This window comes from Syngnathus acus, chromosome 9 (genome assembly GCF_901709675.1).
Source record: "Syngnathus acus chromosome 9, fSynAcu1.2, whole genome shotgun sequence".
Lineage (NCBI taxonomy): Eukaryota > Metazoa > Chordata > Actinopteri > Syngnathiformes > Syngnathidae > Syngnathus > Syngnathus acus.
The window spans coordinates 5576225-5602507 of NC_051094.1; the positions used below are offsets into that span (position 1 = coordinate 5576225).

Here is a 26283-nt window from a genome sequence, read left to right on the forward strand (position 1 = left end):
CACTTTGTTGTCATGTGTGGAGTCAATGTGCGGGTTTGAAGGGGTTCAAAGCAGCCGAAGAAATGCTGCCTTCCGGTGACATGACACTTGTAAAACTTAATAAACGTAAAGCTACTTTGACAGTACAATGTTTTTCGGGGGGGGGGGGGGGGTGTTCTTCGCGCAGATGACCGCGCCCTATCCACGTGACCGCGCATTCCATTTACAGCCGGGCCCTCGCAACATCGGGAGCGCGCGCAGACTGCGGGTCGTGACGTTCGCCCATCCCGCGCTCTTCACGATTGGGCACGCGGGCCGTCAATCACGCGAGTCGCGCTCTGCTTTGAACGTGAGACTTGCCGTTCGGTGGCGGGGCGAGCCTTTGAGTGCACGTTTGAAATCTTTTGCTCAATCGGCCCGCCCCTACGTTAAACCTAACGCATCGCATAGAGTAAACTGGCCAATCAGAAAAGGGCACTTGGCGAGCGTTCACAGTTAACTGCCTGCTAATTGGCCACAGTGTTCGCCAGCCAAACTTCGTCACCGCTCACCATTGGCCCAATTGAAATATCGTCACCCACTGGCCTTTTATATAAGGTTTGCCGACGGTCAGCCATCTTTCTCGGTTACTTGTCATTCATCGCGTCTTGAAGAAAAAGCTCGGAAGCAAAGCAGCGACTGCCGCAGCCATGGCCAAACCAAGAGTGTTCTTCGACATCACCTCCGACGGCGCGCCTCTTGGCCGCGTGGTGATGGAGGTAAAGTTGGCTTGTTTTAGGCGCTGGGTGCGGCTCTTACGCGCTTCCTTTGTGTGGGCTCCTTCGCTAAGCGTCGATGGTTGAACGCGGGGCCCCGCGCGTGCCTTGAGACGGGTGGGGGGCTAGCCCGGGGACGTGCGGTTGTCCGTCGGTCAGCTCGTCGCCCCACCGTCAGCTTCCGCGGCGGCCTTGCTTGTCTTTGAGCCATTGCAACGTTCGCCTTACGCGCCGAGATCGATGAGTCATAGGCGGAGTTAACGAACGAACCGCACCGCGTGCGTCGCAGACGTCCATTTGCTTCGATGAACGGGCCTCCAGCACGGGGCCAGTCAGTGGACTGTGCTTGAGGAGCTCGTGCACACGCTTCAGGATTTTACACAATTGCTGTTGACACACGCACTGTTGTGACACACCGTTGCATTTGATGAATCTGTCAAAAATGGACTGTGTGGATGAGTGTGTATTTGGGAGACCTGCTAGGCATTTTCAATTTGACAATTACTTTGATACCGATGAGATTAATGGATGGAGTGTTATGTTTCCCACATTTTTGTCTTTATGTCAAACGCTTACTACTAGTTAAGCATCTAACCAATGCATGTCACGCAGTCACCGCTTTCGACTCTTGAACTTAGATTTATACACTCCAATTCCCCAATTTGCGACAATTTAGCTAAATAAAGAACACAGTTTAGGAGGCGGGACTCGGGTACTGTAAACGTTGTTCACCCCGTGAAAATTCACGTGCGCGTTCATGTATAAACTAAACCAGCAGTGTTGAGGGCGGATTTGAGTCAAGTCGAGTCGCAGAAAACTATGCGTTCCTTTTTATACGGGCAGTCAAAGTTGTAGTCGCACAATGACTGTGGCCAGCCGGGATTGTGAGTCGGCTCGGGGTTCTGGTATGGACTATTGAGTTCCGATTTCCGGCTCTTGCTCACTGACGGCTAATGCTAACTTAGCAATGCTGCGGGGACGCCTTTTGTTGGCCGGCCGCTCGGCTCGTGCCCGCTGAGGGAAGAAGAAACGGGACGTCCCGGCCCGAGGCAGACTACGGGACTTCCTGGGCGTCCCGGCCCGGAGGCAGACTGCGGCCAAACCCGGGCTCGGTTTTCCCTCGTGACTTGGAAGCAAGATGGCTGCGCGGCGGGACTGCGACACTTGTGCCTTCTGGAAACTTCCATGCCGAGGGGAGGGGAGGGGGCGGGGAGAGGAGGGCTTCCCTTTGTACCGGCGTTACACAAGTCCAAACGCTCTTATGAATCGTTCTTTTGGCCTTTTGTTATTTTTTTTGATAAAGAGAATGGCTAATTTTTTTATTCCCCCATCTAATGCCAAACCCTAGAAATGGTCTTTGCCATTTTTGTTATTAAAAATGACTCCACAGTCTCTTTAGTTTTTCAAACTGCTACATTTGCGTGCAACTTTATTTAAAGCACAAGACTACTGAGGCTGTCAGTAACTTATTTGTAATGCCATGTTGCTATGCGTGTTGTCTTGTCCACATGGTTGTATTCTGTGCGGTGCAAGTAGCTTTGCCTGGGTAGGAGAAGGTGGTGGCGCTTTACGCACAGTGGTGGAGGTTGCTGCGAGGATGGCGACGTGGTTGTCTGCCAAGACCGATTTGTGATTTCCCTGCTCCTAGTGGGGAGCAGCCAAACAGCTCGGGGGGGCCATGCTGCTTTTGCTTCAGATCTCTCTGCTTGGAACAGAAAAACACCAGCAGTTGTTTGTACTGGACGGACGACTTATCCAGAAGTGCTACACCACCCTTGAATTCTGTTGCTGGACTCCTGTCTTTGGATCGTCAGCCCAAACGGCGAGACCCCTCCCCCGTACACGCGTGCAAAAAATGTCACGCGTGTGCCTCTTTCTTTTCTTTCGGATTCCCTCCTAAAACGTCTGGTCAGGCCGAGCCTGGCCTCCTTCTGCGTCTTTCTACTCCTTTTGACATTGCTCCCACCGCCCCTGGTTGCCCACGACGATGTTGGACCTTCTTTAGGCCTCGAGTCAAGGATTTTGACTTCCTCATTGCTCCAGTTTAAGGTTTGGTTCTCATCGGTGGGGCCCCGGTCCTTGATCGACACTTGACGCACCAAAAGCAAATGCGGTCCCTCGAATCGAAGCGGTGCCTGAAGCGCAAGTAATTGCCACGTACTTGAACTGGTGAAGTGCTCATGTTGAACTATAAAATTGTCTTTACGTTGATCGGGCAAGTGGGCTTTTTAGGAATTGTCCACCCGAATGAGTTTGTACCGACTTTGCTTTTTGTTTTCAGCTGCGCGCCGACGTGGTTCCCAAGACGGCGGAGAACTTCCGCGCCTTGTGCACGGGCGAGAAAGGTTTTGGCTACAAGGGTAGCACCTTCCACCGCGTCATCCCGCAGTTCATGTGCCAGGTGAGTAGTCAAAGTGGCATCTTTGAACATTGCCAAGCACCCCTGGGCCCTTGGTGTGGAAAGGTCATTGAGGCTTCAAGTTCACCTGTGTACCCCCCACCCCCCCCTGTCCTGCGCCAACAGGGTGGAGACTTCACCAATCACAATGGAACTGGGGGGAAATCCATCTACGGGAACAAGTTTGCTGACGAGAACTTCACCCTGAAGCACACGGGAAGCGGAATCTTGTCCATGGCGAACGCTGGACCCAATACCAATGGCTCGCAGTTCTTCATCTGCACCGCCAAGACCACCTGGTGAGACTGATGCTGGTTTGCACCCAAAGATATGTAAAAGTGCCGCTTTATAGTCCCTTGATCTGATTTAGTTTTGAAACTGTCAGATGAAACAAAAACAACAAGAACCTAAAATGGTATCTCTTGAACAGGAGAGGGAATTCACGAGTGAGCACGTCTTATGATTGGGTCGTGATTTCGAAAGTCAGAGCACAAGTTTGCCCGTATGACTTTTGGAAACAGTCTGTAAGCCATGCGCGATGCACCAGAGCAGTGACCAAATCATAATGTGTACATTGAACCAAATCTTGTTTTTAAAAATAGCCTTGTGTTTTTAGCTCTTTCAGTCAGTAACCGATTATAAAATAGCACGCAACTGTTGAAAGCTGAGCTTGAAACCAGCTACCAGTAACAAAAAAAAATTGCCCAATATTGCCACCCCCAAAGAGTGACGGAATTACCAAGTGGTACCTCAAGATGGCAGCAAAGCACCACTTGTGTTGGAATGGAACAACTATGATGCAAAATGCCAAGAATGTACCTGGATCAAAGACTTTCTAATTAAATTTAAAAAAAGAAAGCAAACATTATGGAAGTAGTGCATGGCAAATCGTTGGATCGTAGCCTGTTGGGGGAGGAGGGGGGTCAAAGATCTCCCAGGGAGCAAAGCCTGATGATTGTGTGTGTGTTTGATGGCCCTCAGGCTGGACGGTAAGCACGTGGTCTTCGGCAGCGTGGTGGAGGGCGGTGACATTGTCAAGAAAATGGAGGCGAAAGGCTCCGGCAGTGGGAAGACCTCCTCCAAGTTGGTCATCCAGGACTGTGGGCAACTCTGAGACTCCCCACCCACTCCCTTCTTCCCTCCTCCTCCTCCTGCCGTCAGCTTGTCATTCCACATTCCAGCTCATAATGGAACAACTCATTTCCTCTTATTTCCATCTTGGTTTTTGTAACAATTCCAAACTTGTTGCTGCATTTGTGACTATGCCTCCCAATGTTTGGTTTGCATTTAACGCTCTGCTCAAACGGTTTTCGATCGACAAGAAATTAAAACATGGCCTTGATGACTCAACCGTTGGTTTTTATTATCATCCTGTCCTGTGAGCTCCCCCTGCTGGCGATGTACTGAATGACATGTCAGATTAACGCGCGCCTTTAGGTTTGCTTCAGCGACCTACGGAGACAATTAGGATGACATGGAAAGACTGCAAGAAACATGGACGATTGCTAGATATAGATATACTTTATTGATCCCCTGGGGGAAATTTCAGGAGCTGGCCGTTAGATACAGAAACACAAAACAGACGACATCGATAACGATACTTAATTGAGCAAATAAATAGATATAATTAACGGATCGAATACACTATCGAATTTTCAGATGAATTGGACCATTGCTCACGCTTTTCAGTCATTGCGCTTTTCAAAATTGAAATAGAATCTTGAAAACAAGTACAAACCCATTGCGAACTCTGAAGTGCTCGGGCGCCATCTTGGTGCTTGAAGAGAAAATGCAAGAAAAGTCAGGTAAAGTCCTGGTCTTGGTTCTGTTCTTTCTGGAGCGTGTGACGTGCCGTTCGCGAGCGCACATGTTTTCAAACACTGCGAGGCTCGAAGGTGTCGGGTGACAGACTCCGCCGCCTGCTACAAATAGCTATCTGACGCACTCGCTGTGAGCGTGCAGGTTGTGCAGCAGCAAAACATCAGGTAAGAAATTTGACAACAGTTTTTCCCCCCCATTCTGTTCTGTTTCTTTCTTCCAGCTTCCACTTGCATTCTTCCAGCAAGCGAGATGAAGTGCGGCGCGGTGGCAACCTGTGACGTCTCGCGGTTGCTCAGCGTTTGGGAATCGCGCGCCCGGAAGCATCGGCAGCGGGAGAAGAAAGAGCAGCAAAGAAAAGAGAGGAGCGCCCTGCCAAAGTCAGACAATCGATCGGCCGCTGTCCACATAATAGAATCGCCATCGTCTACTGATCAGCGTCCAGTCTCACTAACGCCTTTTCACTTTCAAAGTTCTCGCAAACGTCCCGTCTAACTTGCGCAAATGTGATTTGAAGATGACTTAAGGTCGACGTGCGTGTGCGCAGGATCGAACAACGGTGGCAGTATCGCCTCTATTGCCGGACGCTCGACACGCATCAACGCCACCTGCTCAACGACGACCCGCCAACGCCCGCGCGCGACACACGCACAGGTACGCACAGGTAGCAGGAAAGAATGCCGAAACAGAGACACATGTTCTGCTGTGCTTTCAGGCGTTTTGGCCGACAGCGATGCGGGCCATGAGAGCGCCTTGTCCTTTCGTCTGTCCGGGGAGCAGTGGAAGGTGAGTGAGCTCAAGCTTGTAACTCAATTCGACAAACTGGAGAAAGCCAAAGAGCACCAAAAAGGACACAAAAGGTTATCGCAGAAAGCAGCGGTATGTTAAGTTTGAAATTGGGGAACTTTCTCGTTCCAAGAAGAGAGGCAAGCAAAACTCGCCAAGCAAGTGCCTCGTTTAGTGCAAGTTTTGTGCGCGTTTTCTTTTTGCAAGTGGTAGCTTCTCCTCTTCCTTCAGTGAGCACCTGGGTGGCAGCCAGGCCTGCAGCAGCAGCTTGCCAGGGTCTTCATTTCATATCTGATTGCACAAATGTTTGCAGCAAGTCTCAAAAGTGCAAGTCAATGGCAGGACAAAACCCAACTCTGATGTGCTCAGGATTTGCCGAAAGATCTGGAGTGGAAGACGTTTTTGCTGGAGTGGCACGTGAGTGGCACCAAAATCCAGAAGCTTCCCGACTATTTAGCGTCCTTCAGCCTGCTGAGGGTTTTGGAACTGTCCAAGAACAAACTGGCCCTGCTACCTCCTGACATCGGTGAGGACTGCCGGGGTCTGGGTCTTCGTCTGTCTCAACTTGGCCTCCTTTGCCAGGAAAACTGGGCCACTTGCGCCGGCTCAACATCAGCTACAACCGACTGTCTTGCGTTCCCGCCCAGCTGGGGATGTGCCGCAGCCTGGAACGGCTGGAGCTAGCTGGAAACCGCAACCTCTCCGAGCTGCCTTTCGAGGTCTCCCGCATCACGGCTCGTGGCTGTTGGCATCTAAACATACGCGATAATAATCATCACGTGTATGTGTGTGCGTTTTCAGCTGAGTTCTCTGAAGCACCTGGCTCACCTGGACATTGCGGAGAACGAGTTCGCATCAATCCCCGTGTGCGCTCTCAGGATGAGCTCGCTACAGTTTCTCGACCTCAGCGACAATCGGCTCATCGACCTGCCAGAGGACATGGATAGGTCGCAAGCACGTGTTTGGGTTGCGCGTGCGTGTTTGTTTCAATTCGTGTGTGTGTGTGTCTGTGTCAGGCTGAAGGAGCTGGTGACGTTGTTCGTGCACAAGAACCGCCTTTGGTATCTTCCTCGCTGCCTCACCAACATCTCCACGCTCAAAATGATCGTCGTCAGTGCCGACCAGCTCGTTTGTGTACCCACGCAACTCTGCAGCAACCCGGGCATCAAGTACGTGTGCGCAGACACACACCGGAGACTTTTTGGATAGAAAATGACGTTCATGCGTGTGCGTGTTGAGGTTCATCCGTCTGTACGACAGTCCCGCCAGTGGCAAGACGACGGAAGACGGCGGTGAGGAGCCGAAGGACGGCAGGGAGAAAGAATTCATGGACGCTTACGTCAACACACTGAAGGACAGAGGTCAGAGGTCACGTTTTTACCAAAAAAACAAATGAAAGTATTTCAAGTGCCTTTGGACAAGCTTTTATTTTGCAACAGTCATCGGTTGACTTCACATCATTTTCATTTTTTCGCGTTTTTGACTTGACATTTATTTTGACGTCATTGAGTGAAGTTGGATTTTAACGTGACTTTCATTTTGAAGCGTCATGGAGATTGTGGATGCCAACTCATTCTGAGTGACATTTGTTGAAATTTTAAACAACTACATACTTAAAAAAAGTCAATTGATAGTACATCAATTAAGGACTCGATGCCACACTTTATTTCAAAGTAAACGTAGACTTTGTCCCCAACAGAGGACATGCCTTTCTCCACCACCAAGGTGACCATTTCCTGTGTGCTGTGACCACACCCACCGGGGAAGCGCCGCATCAGTTATGCTAAACTGGAATCGGATTGATCCGTCGTCCATCTCGAAGATTGTTTATAACATTAACTCGGCATCTCTGCTTCAGGAATTTTCCCAACTGCCCAGAATCTCTTTTTTTTGGGGGGGGAGGTAAAGGGGCGGGAAACTCATTCCCAAATATAATTACCAAGGTTCGCTGCTGAAAATATCAAATTAGTGCTGCTAGTAAAGAACATTCAAGTCTGAGCAAGAAAATATCGCTTGATGTCTGCTTTGTTAGTTTCAATTGCAATCAAATCTTCAACGATCCCAAACATTCGTCACCGAACTGATCTGTAGTCCACCTGAAGGCGTGTATGGACAAGAAACATTGCAATTCCCCTGAAGGGGGCGCTAAATTGCCAACTCCCCATACAGTAATAAACGCAGTGCTAAAACTGCGTTGCGGCGCAAATTATTTTTTGGAGCTGACACGTGACATATAAAATAGCGCCCTGGGCAGCCCGCCCATGTTGCCCATGCCTAAAACCTAAGAGTTTATTAGGAGATGAACTAGTGACTTTTTTCTTCAATATTTCACGTCTAGTACTCTTCGGTTTGAAGCGGAACTTTTGTATCATGAGTGTTTTCTTTTTAACTTTGGGGCATATTTTGTCAGGGTATGACTGTGGCATTTAGATTTGAATGCTGTTTTTTATTCAGTGTGTTTGTTTTTTAATCCTCTTCTGGTGTCTGTAATATTCCTAGTCGTCTCTGCACAGTTGCTTTCCATTTATTTAAATTCATCTGATAAGCGTTAAGGAATGCATTATTCATATCAATTGAGGATCCAGAGCAGCTTTTTTTTTGTTATTGGTTGGCTGGTTTAAAACTGATGGCTTTTACACTTTTGTCAAAACCTTATCTGACTTTTTTTTTTTGCTTTCGTGGAGGAGCAAATACTGTTCTTTTTTTGGAAAGTGTGAATTGTGCCAATGAAGATGAGCAGTGTGTGAATGAATGCCAATAGAAGGAAAAGTGCATCTTCCTTCTGTCCAACTTGACAAATAATAAACATCGTTTCTTGACATTCTGTTAATGGTTCGTGTGAAGGAGTTGTCCATCTTTTCCGGTTGTCAGAGCTTGTGGGACGATTTTTCGGAATCATTTATCTCGAGCAAGCCATTCTTCCTTTGTCCTTTGACACGCTACATTGGCGTACGTAATAGCTGTAAGTTTTCAAACACATACATTGGTGACCTCTGCTATTTATTTTATTATTCTAGGAGAGAGAGATGCATTTGTAGGACGACAGAAAATATTAGGATTGTATTCTTCTGTTATTCTTCTGTTCTTGTAATTATTTTTACTGTATTAAAAAAACGTCAATTGTGAGTTCTGCAGTTTTGTTCCAGTCATACATTTCCATTTTAAGGCATTAGAATGAATATACAAAGAAAGTCACCAAAATAAATGTCTAAATATGTTGATTTGTTGTGATCCTAAAATATTGGCTAAGAGCCGATCAGGGGATGAACTAGTGTGAAAATGAAGGGAGTGCACAGCGCATATCCTGTTCGAAGTCTTTATCAGTGAGGGCCAGCCGGCAACATCACACTCTGAAACTGACGAGAGCAACGCGCCTTAGCAGGGACGACATACAACACTCACGGTAAGTCACATTTCTCAACTTCCAAAATGAATGGAGTAGTTTGCAGCAACCAGAGCTGGTATTCTCTTTCAGATTGGCTTGTCGTACAATACTAAGAATAAGCGGTTGTATCTTCCAGTTGTCCATTTTCTATAGTGCTTGTCCTCGTTAGGGTTCATGTCGACAGCGTCCACTCGTGCATCGTGCTGCCATCACCATTAAGTTAGGAATCATCACCATTCCACTTGTTTCTCTCTTCAGTCATTTTGAGGATGAAGGGGCTCCATCTTCTGTGTCTTCTCATCTTTGGAGTTCAAGTCTCGTTGGCGTGCCCCAATCCTTGCTCTTGTCGTGGCAGCCAGGTGGATTGCAGCAGCAGGTTTCTTACCGCCTCCCACCTCCCCAGCGTTTTCCCCGCGGGCACCACCGAGCTGCGCCTTCACAACAACCGGTTGACCACCCTCCCGAACGGCCTTTTGGACAAGCTCTCGTCTCTCCACGAGGTCTCCTTGCACGGAAACCCGTGGACCTGCGACTGCGGTGTCCTCTACCTGCGAGCTTGGCTGAGACGTCGTCCCGTAGGAAGGCCCTCGGCCCACATTAACTGCAGCTCTCCTCCCCGCCTCAGAGGGAGGCTGGTGGAGTATCTGACTGAGCAGGAAGTGCTGGACTCCTGCCACTACTGGTACTGTGACCTGGCTTTGACTTCGCAGGCATTGCTGTTTGTGTTTGTGCTGGTGCAGGCTGCACTTCTGGCCGGTGTCATCGTGTTCCTGAGGCGGTTTGAGAAGCTCTCCAGAGAGGCCAGGAGGACCAAGGAGGAGAGCCTCACAGAAGGGGAAGCTCAGAGGGATTCTGTCTTTTTGCCCTTAACTGACAGGAGCAGTTGAAATGGCTGTGTTCAACACAAACATTATTCACCAAATTTTCAAATAATCAAAAATATTTTTTAAAGTTTCAACTATGTAGTCTATGTGCTTATACTGTATGAATGTTTTGTTTGATTGTAACTGTCTCTGCTGCCCCCATGGCCAAGTCACTCTTGGAAAACAGATTTTTAATCTCAATATTTTCCCCCAACCTTGTTAAATTAAGGAGAAAACAATATGCAAAATTGTTTCTTTTTTTTATTGTTTTGTTAATAAAGACATCTCAAGACAATCATTGTTTTCTTTTTTTTCTTTCATATTTCACATGTCTAGTACTCTTCGGTTTGAAGCGGAACGTTTGTATCATGAGTGTTTTCTTTTCGATCATGTTTAATTGACGGACGGATTCCTGTTTACACGTGAGGTAGAAGCAAACCCACCATACCAAGTGTGGCCAATTTCAGGACATTGTTTGCTACGTGGAAATAAACGGTTTGTGCATTTCATTATGTCTTTAGTCGCAAATGAATTTTCGAAAAACATTTTATTGTATGTATCGCAACTCAACAGTGTCCGGCTCGTAATGTGTGCGTGTGTCGTTTCCCCCCTTCTTCAAGGAGAGATGGGTAAACTGAGAAAGAAACACAACTGGAAAGGGAGACAACAGGGCGAACATCAAGAACCAGTAAACGGGAAAAAGGCTGACATTGTATTAGAACTAGGTGACTGACAACGTCATCATCAATGCGCTTTTGTTGGACTGATTTTAATAGCAATTTCGACCGTAGATGTGAGCAGACTAAAGGGTGTCGATGAGAGCAACGCCTTGGTATTGCCAGCCAACAAGGCAAAAAAGAAGACCTCTTCAGTAACGCCTGTTTCTAAAAAGAAGCCTTTAACCAAGAAGCAGAAGAAAGAGCTGCAAAAAGTGCTCGAGAGGAAGCAGAAGAAAGCTCAGGTGCTACACTCTGATCTTCAAATCTGTATCCTTTGACTTGTCACTTTTTTGATTCACATGGACATTTTGGTGTTGTTTGCAGAGAGCTGACATCCTGACTCGACTGGCTGAGGTGCAGGTTCCAGAGTCTGAACTGAAGCTCTTTTACACTACATCCAAACTGGGCACAGGGGAGAAGCTTTACCGCACAAAACAGTAAGTTGAGACTAACAAATAATAAGTGGGTAAGTAGCAGTGGTAGGGATACCCCAGTTCCGTTTTAGTTTCTAGCCAATATATATTTGCTTTTACTTGATGGCCCCGATTTCCGATCCTGTGATCTGATTGAGACAACCAGTGTGACAAGTTTTAGATGACTTCGTCCTCTCCATTTTCCAGGTCATCTGATGAAGTTGTAGATGGCGCAACTGGACCAAAGATCAGCAGTGTCGGCGGGGCCAACAGGAAGCGAAAATGGAAAGAAGAAGAGGAGGAGGAGGAGGAAGAGGAGCAGGAGGTTGAAGATACGAGTCATGTCTCAACTAGTGATGATGACTGTGATGAAGAGGAAGAAGACAGTGAAGTGGACAAAACCCCGCTGACGAGCGCGTGTAAAGAAACAAGTTCTCCCTGTGAGGAGGTAAAAGAGAAGGAGAAGGAAGAACAGCAGGAGATTCAGAAAGAAGAACAGACTAAGGAGTCCATGTCCAATGAGACCTCAAAGACATCGCAGCCGGCCGTCTTCATCCCGGTTGACAGATTACCCAAAATCCAGGTTTGCCAAAGAGACAGCGAACCACTTTTCCCTATGTGCAAACATTGACGACAATCTTGTGACCGCTAACGCAGGCGGCTCGTCTGAAACTGCCGGTGTTGGCCGAGGAGCAGCTCATCATGGAGGCTGTGAAGGAAAACCCTTGCGTCATCATCTGTGGAGAGACCGGAAGTGGGAAAACAACACAAGTGCCCCAGTTTCTCTACGAAGCCGGCTACGCCAGGTGAGTTGGTCCTCCGTTGAGATGATTGCAATCGCCATTCAAGCACTAATATTGTCTCCTCCAGTGGCACTGGAATGATTGGCATCACTGAGCCGAGAAGAGTAGCAGCTGTCAGCATGTCACACCGAGTCGCCAAAGAGATGAATCTGTCCACACGGTAACACTTTCACCCGTTAGGCCTTCTGCTGCTTCAAAATGACGTCTGATGTCTGTGTTTGCGTGCTCAGAGTGGTGTCGTATCAGATTCGATACGAGGGCAATGTGACGGATGAGACCAAGATCAAATTCATGACGGATGGTGTTCTCCTGAAAGAAATCCAGAAGGTAGAAACTCAGCTAATAAACGGATTACTTTTTTTTTTAATTCTACTGTATTTGTTATCAATGGTTTAATTAGCACCACCTGATAATGGAATCAACAATATTATTTTTAAACTGCAAACACACAACGTATATGCAAAAAATAAAATATGTATTTTGTTTTTTTTGCTGAACCCATCTGACCTCAGGACTTCCTGCTGCGACGTTACCGCGTGATCATCATAGACGAGGCCCACGAGCGAAGCGTGTACACCGACATTCTCGTTGGTCTGCTCTCTCGTATTGTTCCCCTGAGAAACAAGGTGACGTACAGCGCGCGGGAGTGTCTTTTTTTTTTTTTTTTATTCAATTAAATATAGTGTTAACGTTCATCGTTGGTTTTGTGCATCTTCAGAAAGGTTTGCCCATGAAGCTGTTGGTCATGTCCGCCACTCTGCGCGTGGAGGACTTCACTGACAACCAGAAGTTGTTCAAAACGCCTCCGCCTATCATCAAGGTGGACGCTCGGCAGTTTCCTGTCACTGTGCATTTCAACAAACGTACCCCGCTAGACGATTACACCGGAGAAGCCTTCCATAAGACCTGCAAGATCCACCGCATGCTGCCTTCAGGTGCACCATGGAAAATTTGACCTTAACAAGATAACATTTTAAGTCCAAACTGCCACCTAGTGGAATTTTGATGCTTGTAGTTGTGGACTCAATTTCCCATCTTCACGCTTCAGGGGGCATTCTGGTATTTCTTACTGGCCAGGCGGAGGTTCACGGCCTGTGTAGAAGACTGAGAAAAGCTTTCCCCTTCAGGAAGGGCAACACAACTATTGGTGAGTGTAGGTCACTTAAAAACAATCCAACATAATCTATGCTTTGGCTTCAGTTTAAGAGCAATTTTCTCTTCAGGTGACGAGGACGAAGCAGATTCCTCAGAAGCCGTGAAGAGGTTCAAGAGGGCCAAGCAGAAGAAGAGCGTTGTACGTTGCAGCGCTTCCTTGTCTGTCATTTCACGGATCAAAGATTCGATTATTAAGCATCGAGTTGTGTCCGTTTGCAGTCGCTGCCTCGTATCGACCTGGACAATTACTCAGCGCAGCCGGTGGACGAAGGAGACGAGGACAGAGAGGCGGGGATAGCTGAGGACGAGGATGAAGGCTCTGACTTGGACATTGGAGATGATCCTTGCGACACAGGCAAGCCTCGCTGCTCATTTCATGACTCTTGAGACCTGCGGAATACATCAAATGATAAATGTCCTCATAGAAGAGAAGGCTGACCCGTCCATCCCCATGTACGTCCTCCCGCTCTACTCACTACTGGCTCCTGAGCAACAGGCCAAGGTGAAATCAATTTGAGTGTTTAGACTTATTGAAAGTGTTTTCTTTCAGTAATGCCAGGGTGTGTGTGTGTGCGTGCGTGCAGGTGTTCAGGCCCCCTCCCCCTGGCACTCGTCTATGTGTGGTGGCCACCAACGTGGCTGAGACCTCGCTGACCATCCCCGGCATAAAATACGTGGTGGACTGCGGCCGAGTGAAGAAGCGCTTCTATGACCGCGTGACGGGCGTGTCGTCCTTCAAGGTTACGTGGATCTCGCAAGCGGCAGCCAATCAGAGGGCGGGCAGAGCGGGGCGAACAGAGCCAGGACATTGTTACAGGTCAGTGTGGGTCTGGAAAGAAATAAAGACATTTTTATTCATTTCAGTGGTGAATAATGATTTAAGATTCAAGTTATGCTCACGGAACGATAAAATGTTGAAACAAGGCACCACTGTATACGCTTTGGCTTATCAATAAAGGTTAAGAAACAACCCTTTATGCAAACTTTCTCCTGCAGGTTGTATTCATCCGCAGTCTTTGGTGACTTCAGTCAGTTCTCAGAAGCAGAGATCACTCGCAGGCCTGTAGATGACCTGGTCCTGCAGATGAAGGATCTCAACATCGAGAAGGTTTGTTCTAGCTCGTCACCTAATTTCTGTTGTTAAAATAAGCGTGACAATGCCCACTTTTGTGGTCTGCAGGTGGTCAATTTCCCCTTCCCTACTCCTCCTTCTACTGAGGCCCTTGTGGCAGCAGAACAGTTGTTGGTCTCCTTAGGAGCTCTCAAAGAGCCACCTAGTCTTAGAAGGTAATCTTCCTATCTCTGCTTCCATCCCATTTGCAAAGCACGTCATGGTCGCTTTCTTATATTCTGCCATCAGATGTGCCGTTTTTGTAACGTTCGTGTCTTCTTTCAGCATGAAAGAGATGGAGCGAGCGAGGCTGAGCTGCCCCATAACCCCATTGGGTAGAGCTATGGCCTCGTTCCCTGTAGCACCGCGCTACGCCAAAATGCTGGCGCTGGGCCAGCAGCAGGAGTGCTTGCCCTATGTCATTGCCACGGTCGCTGCCATGACCGTCCGGGAGATTTTTGAAGACCTCAACAGGTGACGAGCACTTAAACGATACATCATAATTATTTCTCACAAATATTTTGCAGACCCTCAAGCTGCGGCTCACGGACCCTCCCGGGGTACCCAGACCACAGTTTGAGAACCCCTAGATCATTTTAAATGGATGCTTTTAATTGTTCAGACCGGCAGGGAGTGAAGACGAGAACTCCAAGCTTTCTCAGCGTCGCGCTCGGATGGCCCAAATGAGGAGGCTGTGGGCGGGGCAAGGACCGTCACTCTTGCTGGGGGACATCATGGTCATGCTGGGTACGTTTGCTCTGCGGCATCCCAAGAGCCGAGCCAGCCTGAAACGTGAACTGCGTGTGTGCGCGTGATGTCAGGTGCTGTCGGCGCGTGCGAATTCGCCGGATGTACGCCCTCATTTTGCGAAGAGAACGGTCTGAGGTACAAAGCTATGGTGGAGATCCGCCGACTCAGGAGTCAACTCACCAATGCAGGTACTTGAACTCATTTGAATTGTTTGTCATTTTCTGGTGTTGGTGAATTTGAAGTTTTTGTTCGTAGTAAATTTTAATGATCAATTTTAGGTTTACTTTTTGAATGTAGGAACTTTTCCATGATGTTCTAATCCATTCAAATCCACTTGTAGTTGCCATGTGGTTTGTGGACAAGTGAAGCACCGTGCACTTTGATTTCTTCCCAGTGAACACCGTGTCCCCCGATATGGGAGTGTTCGTCGACCCCAAAATGTCTCCCCCTACGGCGCACCAGGTGGTCTGCTTGCGACAAATCACTCTAGCAGGCCTCGGTGACCATCTAGCGAGAAGAGTACAAGCGGAGGAATTGTTAGACGCGAAATGGAAGCAGGCTTACAAGGTGTGCCTTGGGTAATGGTAGCTGCAAACACTCGTCTATGGAAATTTCGACCCCGTTTCTTCTCCACAGACACCACTCATGGACGAGCCGGTCTTCATTCATCCGTCATCACCGCTCTTCAAAACGTTGCCCGAGTTTGTCGTCTACCAGGAAATAATGGAGACCACCAAGATGTACATGAAAGGTCAGCTAGTGCTGTCGCAAACAAATCGATGATCCTATCAAATGTTCTGTTGATTACTCGGGTACATTTTCTAAAATTTTGGGTTAGGGGCCACTGGGTTCCCCTTTAAGACCAGTTGCGTGTTGTTGTTGTGTTTCCGTCAGGTGTGTCCGCCGTCGAAGCCGAGTGGGTGCCTCGGCTCCTGCCGCAGTACTGCCACCTTGACCCTCCTCTGGAGTCACCGGGGCCATTTTTGTGTTCCTCCACGGGCACCATCAGGTGTCACCGCTCAAGCACCTTCTGTAAGCTGCCACTGATGACGTCGCCATTCATGCTGCGTCTTTTCTCTGCTCTTGACATCAATTGCACACTTGGTGTTTTGCAGTTCGAGTGGCCTGGAAGCTTCCCGCAGTGGAGATGGAGTATCCAGATGGTCTGGAAAGATACAAACTGTTTGCTCAATTTATTCTAGATGGAGAGGTACTGCTTCAATTCCACTTTTCTCAATAATTGAGTCTTATGAATATTTCCACTTCACCATTGCATGATCCCACTTGGTGTTGATTCTTCACAAAAAATCCTATTTTATATCTGAAATGTGGCAAAGGACATTTTTAAATCTCCTGGTCATGGTTTTGTATTTATGTACTATTTATGGAGGTTATGTTGCATTTCCCCACTTGTTTTCTTGCTCTTAGCAATTAGGACCCTTGAAATTAACGTAATTGATTTTACAGATGATCTTGTAGTCTGGGTGGTAGTCTGACTTTTTGTGTGTTTTGTGCAGGTGTGTCCTAAACTAAAGGCCCAAAGGAGCCATCTTCTGTCAAACCCCTCCATCATGATGAAATCATGGGCCAAGTAAGTCATTGTTCTCTCTCTTTCTCTCACACACACACACACACACACACACACACACACACACACACACACACACACACACACACACACACACACACACACACACACACGACTTCCTCATGTTCAACGAAATTAAACAAACAAATTATCCTGTCTTTGTGCTGTAGGCTGCAGCCGAGGACAGAAGCCGTGCTGGGAGCTCTGGTCTCGCAAAGAGTCGACTGCAGAGATGCTCTCCTCTCCCTGTGGAAGACTGACAATAAATGTACAAACTTTATGTAGCTGCCAAGACTTGATTGTCAGATTTTATTCAACATCATTTCGCCTAACCTTGTTGTTTTCTCCCCCCAGTCTTGCTGTCTGAATACTGCCTTTGGCTACCTGAGGCCATGCATCAGGACGTCGCCAAAAGTTGGCCCCCAGTATAAAGCCAACTTTTGAAAGGAAAGAAGCCCTGCATCGGTTGTCATAGTATTTTATAAGCTATGTTTACATGCATTTTCTAATAGAAACGACCTCGATTAGGGTTCAAATGACTTTAAAATTGTGCTCCTGTAAATCATGTGCATGTAATTTGGTCTTCATAAGACTTATTAAAATATTAACACTTGTCTGTGTTTCATGGAGAGGAAAAAGCCCCAGAGCAGGATGCTGACACTTCATTGTAGGTGTGGTCTTATTTGATTTTTTTCTTTCATCTTTCAGTTGCATTGTGCAGCTTATAGATCACATTCATGATGATTTTTTTTTTTTTAAATAATTCTTCTTGGCCTTGAAAATATTCACAAAAGCTATTGCATATGAATTTAATTTTACGTTTACTTGGGTAAAACAGGCGAATTACAGATGCAATTGGAAATTACTGTCCCTTTAAAAAAAAAAAAGATTCACGACTACTTTTACCAGAGTCCCGTACTTCAACGTAACTACATAGTGGGAGCAGTTTCTGCATAAGTAAATAAATAATCGCCGCAAGAACAATAGCGTTACTGTTTGTTGGGTAGAAAATTGTAACGAAAACTCTACGAGCGTGATGTTACGAGCCGACGATTGGTTGGCTCCTCTTCGTCATCGACTACGTCACCCGCACTTCCGGTTTGGGCGGAAGACAACAGTAGAAGTACTCGGCTTGTATGTAAATGTCAAAATAGCCTAACACAAGCTCGTATTCTTGTTTTGGGCGCTGCGTGGGAGCAAAGACGACCACGTCGACATGGTGAGCAACAAAAGCTTTCATCTGCCAACGCTGACGAAGCCGTCAATACTACTGCAACTCGACGCTGTTAAGCTAGCTGCCGCTAGGAACAACAACACGACCAAACACGCACCGTCATCATGAAACTTAACGCGAACAAACCACCATTTTTTATTCCTCCCTTAACAACGTGTTGCAGTTCGTAACAAATTGGCTTGTCTTGCACAGTTTTCCTTCCACCTCTTTGACCACCCGATGTCCCGTGGCTTCCAGAACCGCTTTTCCACTCAGTACCGATGCTATTCTGTGTCGATGCTGGCGGGTCCCAACGACCGCTCCGACGTGGAGAAGGGAGGAAAAAGTAAGCCGCATCCATACACGATGACACACGATGCACCGTGATGTTAAAAAAAAAAAAAAAAAAAAGTATGTGTTTATGTAGAAGCTGTCAAAAAAATAGCTCCAGTGGTACCTTGATTTACGAATGACCCGACTTTCGAATTTTGAACACCTCTTCATAAAAGAGGCTTCAGGCTATTTATGGCACGCTCTATTGACGTTGACCGATAAACCATGATAACGTTTCATAACAGTTGTGAAACGGTTTCAAATTTTGATTGTCGTTACAAATCTATAAAGTGTGTCTCACGTATTTTTCCAAGATTATTTTGCAATATTGTGAGCTACATTACATGAGGACTTGTCAGAATTTGCAAGTGAATCTAATTATTTGACTCGTTCCACTCCTGTTAGCACATCCTGTACACATTTCTTTTAGCAATATTGTGACTGTGATTGTTTCTTTTTCTCCAGTCATAATGCCACCTTCAGCGCTTGACCAGCTCAGTAAGTGTCATAATTCCCTCTTGAAATGTCCTTTGTTTTTTTCTTTAGCTAATCCTATCATTTCTAACTGTGTGTGTTATCCACCTGTCCAGGCAGACTTAATATCACCTACCCAATGCTCTTCAAGCTGACCAACAAGAACTCGGACCGAATGACACATTGTGGTGTTCTTGAATTTGTGGCAGATGAGGGAATCTGCTATCTTCCACACTGGGTGAGACACACCGAGAATTGTCATGAAACCGAGTGATGCAGATACAGCTTCCTTGCAAGACCATTTTCATGTCTGTAATCATGTTCCTAATGTAGTGATCTTCACACTATCTTTATTTGCTCCTCAGATGATGCAGAATCTGCTGCTGGAGGAAGGCGGTCTGGTCCAGGTTGAGAGTGTTAACCTCATGGTGGCCACCTACTCCAAGTTCCAGCCGCAGAGTCCGGACTTTTTGGATATTACAAACCCCAAAGCAGTGTAAGACGTAGTACTGCACAGCACCCAACTGATCCTTTTCTACATCGTGGTATGTGATGTGAAAAAGCAATATTGTGACACCCTCTTTCAGCCTGGAGAATGCTTTGAGGAACTTTGCGTGTCTGACCACGGGTGATGTCATAGCCATCAACTATAATGAAAAGGTACACGGATGTTTTCAATGAGCTATACTGTCAATTTCACTTTTGACTACACGACACATTCAGACAGACCAAACACAAAAAACACGAGCAATGATTTAATCAAACAACAACACTAAGATTCCACAAGATGGCGCCAAAGTAATATTTATATGCCTGGACACATAACGCGCAACTAAATTATCTCCCTTTTTACGTCACAAAAATGTGACGTTTGAAAAGTGGTATGTTAATTTTTTACATCAACCTTATGTAAATTCTGAATGTATTTTCCCAATTTGAACTGTTATTTTTTTACCCTGCATATTGGTACGAATACAAGAAATGCATATTATATATGTCCTACAACCCAATGTTTATTTACAGAAGCACTTAACATCTACAAGGTAGTATCAAATGTCATAGTAACTGTGGCGCGACCTGAATGGTTTTTTTTTTTTTTTTTTTTACTGAGTGGAATAAAATGAAGCTTCCTCCAACTGTCTTTAGATTTATGAGCTGCGTGTGATGGAGACCAAGCCAGACAAAGCAGTATCCATCATTGAGTGTGACATGAATGTAAGTATGATTTGACCTGCAATGTACGATTAGCGTGCTTCAGTCCCACTTTTAATCCGTGATGTCACTCCCAGGTGGATTTTGATGCGCCGCTCGGTTACAAAGAGCCCGAACGCAGGCCTCATCACCAAGAAGAACCGACTGTACGTGCCGCCTTGCAACATGCCTGCTTGTACAAGTTTTGCTGGCTCCATAAAATGTGTTTGTCCTCACCTTCTCAGGAGGAGGACGCAGATCCAAGCACTTATGCCGATATGGACACACGATTCCGAGTGAGCGATTGTTAAAGAGGTTGACTGGTGTGTTCGGGTCTTTTGACTTGATGACAATGCGTGTGTTCTCTTCAGGCCTTCACTGGTTCTGGCAACCGTTTGGATGGTAAAACCAAAGGGATCGAGCCCAGCCCTGCTCCGCTGGGCCCCAGCGACATTATCAGGTCAAACGGAGTGTTTTCAAGAATGGATGGTGGTAGTTTAGGATCGATTAAAAACAAAGTAGTCAATGATATTGTTTTGTCACGCAGAGGTATCCCCAACTACGAGTTTAAAGTCGGCCGGATCACGTTCATTCGAAACTCAAGGCCACTGCCGAGAAGAATGCCTGACGATGTCAGTCTGGTGAAATGTTTAAGCGCATTACACTTCAAGTGTGACTTTTATTCCAAGGTTTTGCAATCAAAACTCTTTGCTTTGCCTCTCAGGATGACGCCATGAACAGATTCATCGCCTTCTCCGGAGAAGGACAATCATTACGCAAGAAGGGCAGAAAGCCATGATGAGCTCTGGCAAAAAAGATTTGAAGGCTCATGTGCACAAACACACACACACAACATGTCTTGTCACCTACGCCTGCAAAGTGAAAACATTCTTTCAGGCACACCGAGACAACGCTTTGAAATTGCAGTTGTGCTGTGGAAGTTGGCTTGTACTTGATTACAACTGGGGCAGTCCCTTTTTTGTTGAATTGAAGCTGCGATGCATAAAATGCTGCCAGCAGTGATTTTTGTACTTTCCCAAATGTGTTGGTGGTTGGTTTAAATTATTTTACCAAAACATGACCAAGATTCACCTTTGAAGCATTTTTATTTGGATTCTGAATTGCCTCTTACTTGAAGGTTACGTTTGCCTGCTATTTTCCATTGTTGACGATTTACAGTCCGCTTCATACATTTTGCTCCCCTATTATGGCCCATTGTTGTGACAAAATGGGTGCAATATTTTTTGAACTTGATTTTAATAATGATGAGAAATGTGTTGAATTTTTCCTGTTATTTTAGGGATCTCAAATATTTTCTTTTTTCTTTATTTATAGATGAATAAAGGATTGTTAAAAGTGTGGGTGCTGTTCTTATGTTCATAAACTGCAACATTGAACAGATGTTCTTTGCTGATATTTACTGCGTTAGAATATTTCTACAATGTCTAGCATGAAACGAGCACTACAACAAACGTACAAAATACGAGTGTAAGTGAACGCATCTTTTGTTAGCAAGCCAAGCTAGCAATGGGAACGTCAGTGGAGAAAGAATGGAGGGTAAAATACTCATGGATGTACTATTATGTTTATTGAGCTAGAAGTGTTCTCGGCGTTCCGTTACAAAATACTGCTTTGTGGTAATGATAAAGTCTCAACTGTTAATTAGCAAAGAGACGTCTTCGCGTTACTACGTTAGCAATTAGCTGTTAAGTCAAACATTTTCTTGAGACGTAAAGAAGAATGTGTGTTTTAATGTGTGTAGTTGTTCAAACCTTGTGACCTTGAGTTCATTTTACGGAGTTTACATTATCATAACTGCTAACTTTGTTACTGTAAGTAGATCGGATTGTGGTATTCACGGTGCAATTTCTTCTAACAGGTAAATAAAACAATCACCTTTGCTGGCTTTTTTTTTTTTTTTTGCAGACACCACGCGCCTGCAGCAACTACTGGAGTGAATACAAACACTGCAAGAGCTTGTGGAATCGTTTCCATCACTACTACACTTACGGTACCTCTCCATCCTGCCAGCAATGGAAAGAAGACTACTACAACTGTAAAGCATGCGAGAAGAACACAAGCGCTGAGGCCAAGGTGAAAAATGTGCCATTCATTTTCTTTGGTATTATCATTAGTAAAGAATGCAATGATGCAAACAAACACTGAATTGGGATTTACAGGAATTACTGCAGACAAGTGAAAGGAGCCGAGTAGCGGAGCAGAGGAAGTTCCCCCCGGTGTGGGAGCTGAGGCGAGACCCACCCAGTGACTGGCACTTGCCCCTCAACTATGAAAAACCTCAGGACTCTTGAACCGACACAGACAAATGACGCTGTAAATGTAAAGAAATACACATTGAATCTTTGTCATTGCACAGTGCTGTGCTGTATATAGCACAACTGAATGGTGTTTGAGTACTAAACACTTGGGAATTTAACTCAGGTTAGTCTTTTTTGCTGTTTTGATGCTTCAGGCCTTTATACATAATATACATACAAAGTCAAACCTCATTGATTGCTTGATGGTTCATAGATGTATTGTTAATCCAGTAAGTGAAAGTACAAGACTATTGTTTTTCCATTTAAAAAATGCATCTTCCCGCTCATCACTGCGTGTAGACTTTTGTGACGTCGGTGTACTTCCCATCGGGCGCTTCATAACTGCTGATTGGTGGTGTGGAAGAGGGGCCCTCGTGGGAGAAAGGGAACAAGAGGGGGTCTGGTTTCAGCGCTGCCTGGTAAAGCTCTTCTGATTCTGCCTTAAGCTCATCCAGTGCCTCCTTCTGGGCTTTGAGGGCAAGCTCGATGGCGTCCATCTCAGCCAAGTGCTGCTCCTGCAAAAAAAACAGATGTCGCAAGTAGTCTACAAACTGGTTGACCCTTTTTTATTTTGCTTTTGTTGAGAAGGCGATTACATGTTTGTATCGGGACCACTCCTTCAGCAACAGAGCTCGGTCTTCACTTTCTTCAAATGACAGCCTGGGAGCGGAGCGGACCCTTAGTAAAGAAAACAAAATCAGTATTCAAAACAATTTTCCCATAGGAAATAAGAAAATGTAAGACAACCAAATAATTAACAGGTGTTAGTAAAGATGTCATAAAATATTTGAATGATGAGAAGAATCGCTCATGCTGTCGACTCCTAACACTTCTTAATTGCCAGATTAGTTTAGGAAAAAGTGACAGTCGAGAAGCAAGATTGCACCTGGTCTCATCCAAACATTTGGCTGGAGTGATTAAGTCCTCGATTGGGATCAGCTCTGGCGGAACCTTCTCCAACTTTTTCAACCTCTTCTTTAGCCTTTCCCTCATCATCGTCTCTCTTCTGGGATCCACTTTCTTCTTCTTTTTGGGCTCCGCACTTAAAAAAAAAAGGACACACACTCAAAAACTATAAACTAGCAAAACTATCTTGCTAAAAATACAATGGTCATTGGTCTTGATTTTTAGTGAAATGTCATGTTCCAGTATAAATCTTACTTGAGTGGAGCAGACGTCCTTAGTGTCATCGCTGCAGTAAACCAAGGACTGTGAATGCCACCATTTTCTGCCAGACCACTAACGAGCCAGACACAACAGGAAAGACACTAGGGTGAGGGCAAACAGGCTACAGAAGCAATAGTCCATTGAATGACCTTAAGCCGCAAGAGACTTGGCTTCGGTCAAAATATCGCTTTCTAAACTTACCTTATCGGAGCGGTCTGCCGAGATAAAATCCTACCGATACAGCGAGTTATAGCCGCAGTCATGTTTTTTTTAATTCACTAAAACTGTCAAAGAACTGTCAATTTAATTCGCGTGTATACGCGTATCATCTCGCTGGGAAAAGTCGTGGCGCGGATTGATGACGTAAGAACAGTTAAAGCGAGCGAGCTTTTATTTTGCTAAAGCACATTCGCGAATTTTGTGGTGGATAAATAATATAGCCTTTCATTTTTGTTCACCTTTATGTACTAAAATTACTATTAATGTACGATGAATTTGCTTTTCAAAAACGTAGTAAGAGTTGTAGTTATATTTTTTGACTGCTGCCTTCCTTCCCGTGCATCAACGGATCAGTCAATGAACTTGTTGCGTCTCCCTCCTGGCGTGGACTATGTAAACCAGAATGTAGATTTACGATTTACCAAGGAAAGAAAGAACCACTCACTGAATCACCACTTCTTTTATGCGCGTTTTCTCCAAGCTAACGGCGAACTTTATTGCATGAAGGGATGCGCCGTTATGCAACAACGGGGAGATTATGCTTCTCTTTGGGTAATCTTGATTTTATAACACTTATAGTAGTGTATGCATATATACGCCTAAATATTGTTATCCAATATATCTACTGCAATTTCACATTGGATTGCTGGTTTGAAATTTACTTTTAATATTATTATTTTTAATAAACATTTGTTAAAACTTGTCTGGTGTTTTATTCCTTGTTTTTATATTCGCCAGTTAAAACATAAAAATCAGACATTTGGTTAAGTGCTTCATATGACAATATGTGTAGGTACACCTCATGAACACTTCAATAGGTACACTACACGAGGTAAAAAAAAAAAAAATAAATAAAGGGTTAATTGCACAACAAAACCACATCTAGGTGTTTTCTCGCATCTGGGATCGAACCAAGTTCTTACCGAGCAAGAGTCCGAGTCACTAACCAGTCAGCTATTTCAACCGGCAACCTACAATTACTTGCACTGTTTTGTACTAGTGATGTGCATTCCAGTTCTTTTAAGTGAACTGAATCTTTAGAATCGGTTGTGTGTGTTTAACGAGGGTAACTTGGAAAACATATTGGAACGCGGCCCCGAGGACTAGAGCTTGACGCCTGTGACCTTTGACCATATTTCCCTTATAAAGTGGCCTGTTATTAGGTACACTTGAAAATGGCGGTGTACCTAATGGAGTGTCCGTGTGATTCCTTCGTTAAGCGCACCTGCGTGAAAAGTTTTAGCTCCTGCAGAACGTAAAAATGACCAAAATCTTTTCACGCAGGTGTGTTTAACGAGGGTAACTTGGAAAACATATTGGAACGTGGCCCCGAGGACTAGCGCTTGACACCTGTGACCTTTGACCATGATATTTCCCTAATAAAGTGGCCTGTTATTAGGTACACTTGAAAATGGCGGTGTACCTAATGGAGTGTCCGTGTGATGCCCTCGTTAAGCGCACCTGCGTGAAAAGTTTTTGGTCATTTTCACGTCTGCAGGAGCTAAAACATTTCACGCAGGTGCACTTAACGAGGGAATCTTGGAAAACATGTTGGAATGCGGCCCAGAGGACTAGAGCTTGACATCTGTGACCTTTGACCATGATATTTCCCTAATAAAGTGGCCTGTTATTAGGTACACTTGAAAATGGCGGTGTACCTAATGGAGTGTCCGTGTGATTCCTTCGTTAAGCGCACCTGCGTGAAAAGTTTTAGCTCCTGCAGAACGTAAAAATGACCAAAATCTTTTCACGCAGGTGTGTTTAACGAGGGTAACTTGGAAAACATATTGGAACGTGGCCCCGAGGACTAGAGCTTGACACCTGTGACCTTTGACCATGATATTTCCCTAATAAAGTGGCCTGTTATTAGGTACACTTGAAAATGGCGGTGTACCTAATGGAGTGTCCGTGTGATGCCCTCGTTAAGCGCACCTGCGTGAAAAGTTTTTGGTCATTTTCACGTCTGCAGGAGCTAAAACTTTTCACGCAGGTGCACTTAACGAGGGAATCTTGGAAAACATGTTGGAATGCGGCCCAGAGGACTAGAGCTTGACATCTGTGACCTTTGACCATGATATTTCCCTAATAAAGTGGCCTGTTATTAGGTACACTTGAAAATGGCGGTGTACCTAATGGAGTGTCCGTGTGATTCCTTCGTTAAGCGCACCTGCGTGAAAAGTTTTAGCTCCTGCAGAACGTAAAAATGACCAAAATCTTTTCACGCAGGTGTGTTTAACGAGGGTAACTTGGAAAACATATTGGAACGTGGCCCCGAGGACTAGCGCTTGACACCTGTGACCTTTGACCATGATATTTCCCTAATAAAGTGGCCTGTTATTAGGTACACTTGAAAATGGCGGTGTACCTAATGGAGTGTCCGTGTGATGCCCTCGTTAAGCGCACCTGCGTGAAAAGTTTTTGGTCATTTTCACGTCTGCACGAGCTAAAACTTTTCACGCAGGTGCACTTAACGAGGGAATCTTGGAAAACATGTTGGAATGCGGCCCAGAGGACTAGAGCTTGACAGGCCACTTTATTGAGGAAATATCATGGTCAAAGGTGCAGTTTCCAATGCAGTTTCCAAGTGACGTCACAGATCAAACAGCCAATCAGAAAGTGGGGGTGAGGGCGGGTGTGGCACTTTTCACTTTCATTTAAGCTTTGACCATGATTTTTCCCTAATGAAGTGGCCTGTTATTAGGTACACCTGAAAATGGCGGTGTACCTCATGGAGTGTCCTACACTATTGGATTTCACCCCGCCCCCTAAGTAGTGGGCGTGATCCATTGGTTTTCTCTCGGCCGACTTGGGGGCGGGGCCACCTTATGTATTTACACATAAATAC

The 26283-nt window shown here is 45.6% G+C and overlaps 7 protein-coding genes across 12 annotated transcripts; 6 read left to right on the forward strand and 1 right to left on the reverse strand.

Moving 5' to 3' along the window:
• The first annotated feature begins 576 nt into the window (after positions 1-576).
• Positions 577-4482, forward strand: LOC119126782 (peptidyl-prolyl cis-trans isomerase-like). The gene is made up of 4 exons (XM_037258205.1): positions 577-737; positions 3016-3135; positions 3259-3431; positions 4114-4482. The coding sequence occupies exons 1-4, from the start codon at positions 669-671 to the stop codon at positions 4244-4246; spliced, it is 495 nt and encodes a 164-aa protein (XP_037114100.1). The 5' UTR covers positions 577-668; the 3' UTR covers positions 4247-4482.
• A 424-nt stretch (positions 4483-4906) lies between these two features.
• On the forward strand, positions 4907-8566 carry lrrc2 (leucine rich repeat containing 2). 4 transcript variants are annotated; one of them, XM_037258168.1, is made up of 10 exons: positions 4907-4937; positions 5174-5330; positions 5498-5604; positions 5666-5736; positions 6106-6262; positions 6319-6455; positions 6538-6683; positions 6753-6905; positions 6976-7097; positions 7436-8566. In XM_037258168.1, exons 1-10 carry the CDS (start codon positions 4922-4924, stop codon positions 7483-7485), a joined length of 1116 nt encoding a protein of 371 aa, XP_037114063.1. In that variant the 5' UTR covers positions 4907-4921; the 3' UTR covers positions 7486-8566. The 4 variants fall into 4 exon arrangements, with proteins under 4 accessions (XP_037114063.1, XP_037114059.1, XP_037114062.1 ...); XM_037258164.1 differs by having other exon boundaries at positions 6538-6905; XM_037258167.1 differs by lacking the exon at positions 4907-4937 and adding an exon at positions 5035-5117 and having other exon boundaries at positions 5193-5330; positions 6538-6905.
• Positions 8567-8989: 423 nt separating this feature from the next.
• Positions 8990-10275, forward strand: gp1bb (glycoprotein Ib platelet subunit beta). Its single transcript, XM_037258199.1, has 2 exons — positions 8990-9139; positions 9380-10275. The coding sequence occupies exon 2, from the start codon at positions 9391-9393 to the stop codon at positions 10006-10008; it is 618 nt and encodes a 205-aa protein (XP_037114094.1). The 5' UTR covers positions 8990-9139; positions 9380-9390; the 3' UTR covers positions 10009-10275.
• A 63-nt stretch (positions 10276-10338) lies between these two features.
• On the forward strand, positions 10339-17167 carry dhx37 (DEAH (Asp-Glu-Ala-His) box polypeptide 37). Of its 2 annotated transcripts, none has more exons than XM_037258111.1 (27): positions 10339-10481; positions 10606-10709; positions 10776-10945; positions 11028-11140; positions 11324-11699; positions 11774-11922; positions 11987-12079; positions 12150-12246; positions 12432-12545; positions 12638-12854; positions 12968-13066; positions 13143-13213; positions 13294-13429; positions 13500-13576; positions 13659-13891; positions 14071-14182; positions 14255-14361; positions 14471-14659; positions 14808-14932; positions 15007-15123; positions 15330-15502; positions 15572-15686; positions 15830-15967; positions 16051-16145; positions 16453-16526; positions 16694-16791; positions 16878-17167. In XM_037258111.1, exons 2-27 carry the CDS (start codon positions 10610-10612, stop codon positions 16952-16954), a joined length of 3465 nt encoding a protein of 1154 aa, XP_037114006.1. In that variant the 5' UTR covers positions 10339-10481; positions 10606-10609; the 3' UTR covers positions 16955-17167. The 2 variants fall into 2 exon arrangements, with proteins under 2 accessions (XP_037114006.1, XP_037114007.1); XM_037258112.1 differs by having other exon boundaries at positions 10366-10466; positions 10608-10709.
• Positions 17168-17593: 426 nt separating this feature from the next.
• On the forward strand, positions 17594-20757 carry ufd1l (ubiquitin recognition factor in ER associated degradation 1). 2 transcript variants are annotated; one of them, XM_037258189.1, is made up of 12 exons: positions 17594-17742; positions 17950-18082; positions 18535-18567; positions 18660-18781; positions 18909-19039; positions 19131-19203; positions 19690-19758; positions 19833-19901; positions 19980-20030; positions 20106-20194; positions 20282-20366; positions 20459-20757. In XM_037258189.1, exons 1-12 carry the CDS (start codon positions 17740-17742, stop codon positions 20531-20533), a joined length of 933 nt encoding a protein of 310 aa, XP_037114084.1. In that variant the 5' UTR covers positions 17594-17739; the 3' UTR covers positions 20534-20757. The 2 variants fall into 2 exon arrangements, with proteins under 2 accessions (XP_037114084.1, XP_037114085.1); XM_037258190.1 differs by having other exon boundaries at positions 17628-17742; positions 17995-18082.
• Positions 20758-21190: 433 nt separating this feature from the next.
• Positions 21191-22316, forward strand: c9h22orf39 (chromosome 9 C22orf39 homolog). The gene is made up of 3 exons (XM_037258211.1): positions 21191-21291; positions 21661-21828; positions 21915-22316. The coding sequence occupies exons 1-3, from the start codon at positions 21262-21264 to the stop codon at positions 22044-22046; spliced, it is 330 nt and encodes a 109-aa protein (XP_037114106.1). The 5' UTR covers positions 21191-21261; the 3' UTR covers positions 22047-22316.
• mrpl40 (mitochondrial ribosomal protein L40) lies at positions 22160-23583 on the reverse strand. Its single transcript, XM_037258200.1, has 6 exons — positions 23421-23583; positions 23214-23291; positions 22939-23094; positions 22649-22730; positions 22334-22567; positions 22160-22240 (listed from the first exon to the last, which is right to left on the reverse strand). The coding sequence occupies exons 1-5, from the start codon at positions 23480-23482 to the stop codon at positions 22340-22342; spliced, it is 606 nt and encodes a 201-aa protein (XP_037114095.1). The 5' UTR covers positions 23483-23583; the 3' UTR covers positions 22160-22240; positions 22334-22339.
• Positions 23584-26283: the final 2700 nt, after the last annotated feature.

What these genes read in the sequence shown, in the direction of transcription:
- LOC119126782 (XM_037258205.1), top strand. Translation starts at nt 669, where the DNA reads ATGGCCAAACCAAGAGTGTTCTTCGACATCACCTCCGACGGCGCGCCT. An exon ending in TTGGCCGCGTGGTGATGGAG is followed by an intron (nt 738 to 3,015) that starts GTAAAGTTGGCT and finishes TTTTGTTTTCAG; the next exon opens with CTGCGCGCCGACGTGGTTCC. An exon ending in TCCCGCAGTTCATGTGCCAG is followed by an intron (nt 3,136 to 3,258) that starts GTGAGTAGTCAA and finishes CTGCGCCAACAG; the next exon opens with GGTGGAGACTTCACCAATCA.
- lrrc2 (XM_037258164.1), top strand. An exon ending in TGTCCGGGGAGCAGTGGAAG is followed by an intron (nt 5,737 to 6,105) that starts GTGAGTGAGCTC and finishes TGATGTGCTCAG; the next exon opens with GATTTGCCGAAAGATCTGGA. An exon ending in TGCAGCAACCCGGGCATCAA is followed by an intron (nt 6,906 to 6,975) that starts GTACGTGTGCGC and finishes GTGCGTGTTGAG; the next exon opens with GTTCATCCGTCTGTACGACA.
- gp1bb (XM_037258199.1), top strand. Translation starts at nt 9,391, where the DNA reads ATGAAGGGGCTCCATCTTCTGTGTCTTCTCATCTTTGGAGTTCAAGTC.
- dhx37 (XM_037258111.1), top strand. Translation starts at nt 10,610, where the DNA reads ATGGGTAAACTGAGAAAGAAACACAACTGGAAAGGGAGACAACAGGGC. An exon ending in TGACATTGTATTAGAACTAG is followed by an intron (nt 10,710 to 10,775) that starts GTGACTGACAAC and finishes TTTCGACCGTAG; the next exon opens with ATGTGAGCAGACTAAAGGGT. An exon ending in AGATGATCCTTGCGACACAG is followed by an intron (nt 13,430 to 13,499) that starts GCAAGCCTCGCT and finishes ATGTCCTCATAG; the next exon opens with AAGAGAAGGCTGACCCGTCC.
- ufd1l (XM_037258189.1), top strand. An exon ending in ATCACCAAGAAGAACCGACT is followed by an intron (nt 19,902 to 19,979) that starts GTACGTGCCGCC and finishes TCACCTTCTCAG; the next exon opens with GAGGAGGACGCAGATCCAAG. An exon ending in GGCCCCAGCGACATTATCAG is followed by an intron (nt 20,195 to 20,281) that starts GTCAAACGGAGT and finishes TTTGTCACGCAG; the next exon opens with AGGTATCCCCAACTACGAGT.
- c9h22orf39 (XM_037258211.1), top strand. Translation starts at nt 21,262, where the DNA reads ATGGGAACGTCAGTGGAGAAAGAATGGAGG. An exon ending in CAGTGGAGAAAGAATGGAGG is followed by an intron (nt 21,292 to 21,660) that starts GTAAAATACTCA and finishes TTTTTTTTGCAG; the next exon opens with ACACCACGCGCCTGCAGCAA. An exon ending in ACACAAGCGCTGAGGCCAAG is followed by an intron (nt 21,829 to 21,914) that starts GTGAAAAATGTG and finishes TGGGATTTACAG; the next exon opens with GAATTACTGCAGACAAGTGA.
- mrpl40 (XM_037258200.1), bottom strand. Translation starts at nt 23,482, where the DNA reads ATGACTGCGGCTATAACTCGCTGTATCGGTAGGATTTTATCTCGGCAG. An exon ending in CGGCAGACCGCTCCGATAAG is followed by an intron (nt 23,292 to 23,420) that starts GTAAGTTTAGAA and finishes CTGGCTCGTTAG; the next exon opens with TGGTCTGGCAGAAAATGGTG. An exon ending in AGTGGTCCCGATACAAACAT is followed by an intron (nt 22,568 to 22,648) that starts GTAATCGCCTTC and finishes TTTTTTTTGCAG; the next exon opens with GAGCAGCACTTGGCTGAGAT.